Here is a 6,199-nt window from a genome sequence, read left to right as displayed (position 1 = left end):
TCATAGTTGATATATGAATCGTCGCTGCTAGAGCTACAACTATCAAACTCAACACTGCTGCTAGTTTCACTGTTGAAATAGCTGTAATAAGATGGCGTTTCGGTTTCTGATTTTAATCTGTTTTGGCCTGGGAGTTCAGTTTCTTCTGGTCCATAGTCTCTTGGTGTATCCGATGTTTTGGTTCTTTTAGCTTGTTTTTCTATTAATTCTAACAAATTAGAAAATTCTGGTAAGTCAGCTAATCCATTTCTACTTTTCGAGTTAGACATTCTGAAATCAAATAAGTAGATTTACTTAATTTTAAGAAAACAATTTGACTTTTGGATTACTTTAGATTCTGTAGGTAGTTTAAATATAAACTAAATTATAGCTGAAATAAACCTTATCTTTTAAAGTCTTATCTTTAGTTTTATCATGATTTATGCTTGCAGTCATTTTTATGACAGTAACTGCTCTGCTACAAAGAATCATGCTCAAAATGTTTTCTCCTCTGTGTGTTTTCTTTCAATAGATGTATACTTACATGGACCTTAAACCAGATTATAATGTTCTTTAATAAAGTGAGCCCTGTAGCGGGCTAAAATAACGATCTCCCCCATCCCCCTCCTCTTTCCTCTTACTGGATAAACGGCCCGACCAATAAATGCGGAGGGAAATTGCAACCCAAATTTACGACAATTTTTTTCCTGTTACGTCATCCACGTATATTCTACATCCATTATTCTTTCATGATCTGGTTGAAAATTGCATATTGCTTAAAACTACACTCATTGAAAAGTTTTTGTTCCGCTAGTTTGCATTTTAATCGTGCATAAACAAACGATAGATAGATAGATTCTTGCACAGATCCAAAGAGTAACATTATAACTGTTTTTGGTCCATATCCCTTTTTACAATCTTAAAAAAGACAAATATCCTACAAAATGCAATAGTTAACTAAAAAATTTAAATTATGGGTTTTCATGAAAATTCATGCCTATGTGAAATAAAAAATACCTACTATACTTTCAATTTTAGACATACAAACAATTATCTTAAACCTACAAGCTGAGATAATGTAAAATCATAAGAAAAATGTGAAAAACACAAAAAAATACACATTCTAAAGACATATTCTACTCATATAGCTAATGGAAATTATTGTCCAGAATGGCTTCGAAACCGATTAAAATCCCCTGGATTAGAACCAGTCCTCAGTCATACTGATAAATCATATATTGCATCGTATTACAGAAAATTTTTCACGAATATTAAAATAAAAATCATAAAATTCAGGCCAGTTAAGTTATCCCGGGCGAAAAGCTGTAAATAATACGATGCTATAAATAACTATTAAAATATTTTTATCACCACATTTTTTAATGAATAACATATTACCAATACAAGATTCGATTTGATTCCTTAGAAATGGTTAAAAAAATAAACAAAGGCAATAAATGCTTTAAGAAAACAAAATAAAAGGTATAAAATGGTCGTTTGTTATTACAGCATAAAACAATATTTGATCAACTTATCTTATCTATAATTTTGATATTTGCTTTATTAATCAACTGAAACTAACATTCATCCTTGACCGACCTAACATTATGTATAACAATTTCATGGTTATCTATATCAGCATTAAGCACACTAAAAGAAGGATTTTCTACAACTTCTTCTTTAATTTCTTCTTTTACAATATCATCTTTAATAAACACTTTTTCTGTTTCTTCAGTAATGTTTTGTTTGACTATTTTTAGGTCCTCTTTGGTTTCAAGAATATTTTCTGTAATCTCCTCTTTTATCATTGCTTCATCTACCAAAACAAAGTTTTCTGCTTCAGGAGACTCTTTGTGGTATTCTTTCATGTGCTTGCTTAGATATCCTTTAGTTAGGTAACCCAGTCCACATAAATCACAAGAAAATGGCTTTTGGCCGGTATGTGTAACTGAGTGTTTGGTCAGGGCTTTCTTTTTTCCAAAAACTTTGTCACATTTTTCGCATTTAAAACTCGGCTTGTGAAAGGTTTCGGAGTGACTTTTCAGTGTACTTATTAGTGAGAATGATTCATCGCACAAATCACATTGATATGGCTTATCAATTGAATGAGTTTTCAAGTGTTTTTTCAATGAATGTTTTTGAGCATATGAGTTTTCGCAAAATTTACATTGAAATGGCTTTTCTCCTGTATGCGTTCTTCTGTGCATAATATAGTGACTCTTATTGTAAAAACTTTTATTACAAAATTCACATTCCATTTTTTCATGTGCAGCTACGTGTTTCTCGTGTCTCGACTTAGTCGGAAAATATCTACTACAAAGTTTGCACTTAAATTTTTTATTCTCTCCTGAGTTATCGTGTTTTAACATATGCGACTCCAACCCTTCCTGGTGAACAAAGCACTTGTCACATACATTACAAACAAACGGTTTCTCTCCAGTGTGCATTCTTTTGTGACTATCCATATGACTAGATTCCACAAATGCCTTGTCGCATAAATCACATTTAAATGGCCGTTCACTTGAATGTTTTCTCATGTGGTGTTTATAAGTTGTTCCATCGATAAAACCTTCTTTACATATATCACATTTATATGGCCTCTCCCCCGTGTGGATTCTCAAATGTCTCTTCAGATTGTTTTGGAAAGCGAAATCTTTGTCACAATAGGAACATTTGTACAACTTTTGCCCGGTATGAACTACCATGTGTCTTTTAAGAGAGTTACTTTGTGTAAAAGTTTTGTTACAAACGTCACAAGTTAATGCATTTTTAACCTTCAGACTCTCCAGGATAGCAATTGGGTCTGAAACAAAACAAAACAGAAATTAAAATGTATTTCTGTTGCAGAAAATTCAAACTATCTTTTGAACGATGCAATTTGCAAAGAAAGGCGTGCTATAAAGGATGAAAAAGTGGCAAATGTAATCAATGATACATTAATGATAACATCCATAAAAGCATGGCAGCGCATATAAAACATTAAGTAGAAAATTTAAGTAGCTTCAGAACGAATCCGAAAGCTAAGAACGAAATGAAAAACTATCAAGATTGCAATGTTGTACTTAAATATAATGTTATACAAATTCATGATTAAATCTTATAGATCAATGAATCTTTGTTCGTGGTTTGAAATCAATAGGGCTATTCTAATATTCAACTACACGAAAACGAACCGAAAGATAAAAAAGTATCACTTAAAAAACAGTAACCTGTTCCCAAATCTTTAAGAAAATGTTCTCCACCCAGAGTCATGGCATCAAAATCCGCCGAGTTTTCCTTTCTAGCTTGACTCAAGGCTCTATGTGATTTGCCTCGGCTGTGTTGGACTAGTTGACTTTTACCCTGATCTTTTCCGCCATTTGATCCTCCTTTTTTACACCAGGTACACCTGTAAAAAAGGCATACTTAACAGTAACAGGACGTTTATCTTTGTGTGTGTGTGTTTGTATGTACTTAAAGATCTCGATAAATGTTGAACTGATATGGTTCTTCTTTACCTAGTGAAGATTCACATGTCCAGGACCGGGAATCTATTTATAGGATTACCTCCATATACCGTAGAAAAATATCTATACTGTAAACTTTGAACACTTAAATTAAAAGTGAAAAGTCAACTTCCTCCCCCCCCCCCTCAAGTACCAGAGGCCGATAGTAAATTAAAAAATAAGGTTGTAGAAAACTTTAAAATCTAAAATACAATCAAGAAATTTTTGAGCAAATTATGAAATTGTACTTACATAAAATTGTAGTCATCAATGTTTCTAGCCCACAAGCCAATCAAGTCTCCATTGATATCAGTTGACTCTAACCATCTGCTTTGAAATTTATTTCCTTTCATATATTTCTTCTTTATTGGCTTTGGCTTCATTCCCTGTTTCTCTAAATGGATTTTTACTTTGTATACTTTTAAATGGTATCTACCAGCTATGTCTAAAGGTAAAAGTACTGGCAAGTCATTAGGACTTCTAGGCAAATAAAAGTCATGCAATCTAAAGGTTAAGTCAGACTAATATGAATCCAAGGAATTATGGAAAACATAGACCTCTGTTACCATGTCTTCTAATGTTGTGAATACTCTGTAATTGATAAAAAAAGGCATAGCTTAAGAACTTGAAAATTTCTTTCAAAACAATACCAAAATGGGTTTGATAAGAGATAGAAAAATAGTATAGAAAAATTATGACAGTAAAGAATCTGTTTTTTTTGTCACCCATACTAAGAGAGAAATATTATAGAACCAACCAAAATGAAATTGTTTTGAAATTTATTCATTTTATTTGCTAGTATTATGTTAAATGGTCTTCATCTGCATTCTGTGCGTTAGTACCCAAAGTCCAATTCCATTGTCACATCCCTAAATCCCTGGGCATTTTAGAACTACACATTAAGAACCTATGTAATGTGTTGCTCTTTCATTGCAAAAATCAAGAATGAATATTTAATCAGTTTTGTACTAACCTTCTGAAATATTTGATTCTTTATCAGCTGATTTAAGATTTTCCATTTTTGAGCTGTTTCTATCATTTATTTGAATTTCCAATTTATTTTATTTGATTGTTATTTTAATAGCTAGACTCCAACCTAAATCTACTCATGGTTAGTCTGAAACATATTTTAATTCCTCTTCAGTAGGTGTACAATTAACAAAAATGAATCCATTTAAAAAGGGATTAAAATCAGGGAGGGAGGGGACATTGGGCTGTTTGTTACACTAATCCCCAAAGTTTTATAACATCGTTTTCTTATTCGTTGGCTCAACAACCGATGTTATATTTACCGAAGGATCTTGCTGACCGCTGAACCGCTAAACCAATACGGATCTCCTTTACATTTAAGCTTCAATATAGGCCAAGAGAAGTTTTATAACTATTTTATAGTGAATAATAATACCAACTAAGAGAAATCACCACTGGGAAAAAAGTAGAGGGTTGTCGACCAACATATTTCCCCCAAGTGCCTCTAGGGGTATGGCCGCTAGTAGTTATATATCCTTATACTAAAGTAACAGGATGTCTGTGTGTGTATCTGTATGTCTGTTCCGAAGGATCTCGCTAACCGCTGAACCGATCGGGTTCTCCTTAACAGGGTAGCTTCTCATAAGTCCCGGGAAGGTTTTTAACTATTTTGGGGGAGGGTACCACCACCCTCCCAAGAGAAATGACAAAAAAATCGAAATTTTTAAGAATTTAGAGGAGACTTCAACGTCAAATAAGGTGGTATCGTACATAAAAAATTAACTTTAACAAACAAAAACATTTAAAGTGCCACTAGAGGCCTCTAGGGGCGTAGCCGCTAGTACTAAAATAAGATATGTATAAGATTAAACCCAGATGCAACAAATTATTTATATTATTGTTGTTTATTTTTCCTGTTTGCTTGAAGATATTTCTTTTTGGACAAAATATACACAATACGTTATTTCCTAAAAAATAACAAATATTTTCCTTTTTTTTGATAAAAATATCGTTCTAAAATATGTTTTTAATTAAATGAAGTTTATACGCAAAATTAAATTTGTTTCATTATATTTTAAATAATATAAAAACAAACCATTAACCACCAATACATAATAAGGAATTTTAATTACAGAGAAAACTTGGTAAAAAAGAAAACTTTTCCTTGATAAATACCGCGTAAAAAAATGTTTTTCAAATGTCGTCGTTTAAAAATAATAATTTTTTCCCAATTTCCTCCTCCATAAAAGTCGGTATTGTCTTGTTATTTTTTAAAAGCGAAGCTTTTCTATAATTAGGGTCGGTCCGTCCGTCCGTACGTCCGTCCGTACGTCCGTCCGTCCGTCCGTCCGAGATAGATAGCTTTTATTCGTTAATTTAGGCATGTTAGAATTGTCCTATCGATTTCAAACTTTGTATGATGATTCCTGTAGTAGTTGGGTACGATTTAGAAAGCGTAGCAACTCTATAATCATTACCAGAATGTCCGTACGTCCATTTTAAACATGTTGATTTTTCTACTTTTTTAACAACAAATTTTCAAGTGTTTTAATTATCCGTTTGATCTGATTTTTGGTATATTGATTCCTGGGACAACAAAGAACAATATTATAAGCGAAGCAACTCTATAATCAAGTCCAAAAATGTAAGTATGTCCATAAACATTATCCTGTTTTTAAGCAGTTTTTCAACAAATTTACCTACAATTTTGATTCGACATTTATACATTTATGTTCCGATTTTTCAGTTCAGATACTATACAAGTG

At 32.2% G+C, this 6,199-nt stretch overlaps 1 protein-coding gene across 2 annotated transcripts; it reads right to left on the bottom strand.

Moving 5' to 3' along the window:
- Positions 1-1,060: 1,060 nt before the first annotated feature.
- LOC145327200 (uncharacterized) lies at positions 1,061-4,975 on the bottom strand. Of its 2 annotated transcripts, XR_013882107.1 has the most exons (5): positions 4,438-4,975; positions 3,717-3,858; positions 3,189-3,367; positions 1,316-2,782; positions 1,061-1,202 (listed from the first exon to the last, which is right to left on the bottom strand). XR_013882107.1 is itself a non-coding variant. In XM_080170778.1 (4 exons), the coding sequence occupies exons 1-4, from the start codon at positions 4,481-4,483 to the stop codon at positions 1,557-1,559; spliced, it is 1,593 nt and encodes a 530-aa protein (XP_080026904.1). In that variant the 5' UTR covers positions 4,484-4,975; the 3' UTR covers positions 1,061-1,556. The 2 variants fall into 2 exon arrangements, 1 of the variants encoding a protein (XP_080026904.1); XM_080170778.1 differs by having other exon boundaries at positions 1,061-2,782.
- Positions 4,976-6,199: the final 1,224 nt, after the last annotated feature.

This window comes from Acartia tonsa, chromosome 8 (genome assembly GCF_053477335.1).
Source record: "Acartia tonsa isolate MP-2025a chromosome 8, ASM5347733v1, whole genome shotgun sequence".
Taxonomy (NCBI): domain Eukaryota; kingdom Metazoa; phylum Arthropoda; class Copepoda; order Calanoida; family Acartiidae; genus Acartia; species Acartia tonsa.
Note: the sequence above shows the minus strand (reverse complement) of the source record. Positions and strands in the feature narration are given on the sequence as shown.

Excerpts from the sequence above, each read along its gene's own strand:
- LOC145327200 (XM_080170778.1), bottom strand. The coding sequence starts at position 4,483 with ATGGAAAATCTTAAATCAGCTGATAAAGAATCAAATATTTCAGAAG. Across the intron at positions 3,859-4,437 it reads AGAATCAAATATTTCAGAAG|AGAAACAGGGAATGAAGCCA; the intron begins GTTAGTACAAAA and ends AAATCCATTTAG. Across the intron at positions 2,783-3,188 it reads TCTTAAAGATTTGGGAACAG|ACCCAATTGCTATCCTGGAG; the intron begins GTTACTGTTTTT and ends GTTTTGTTTCAG.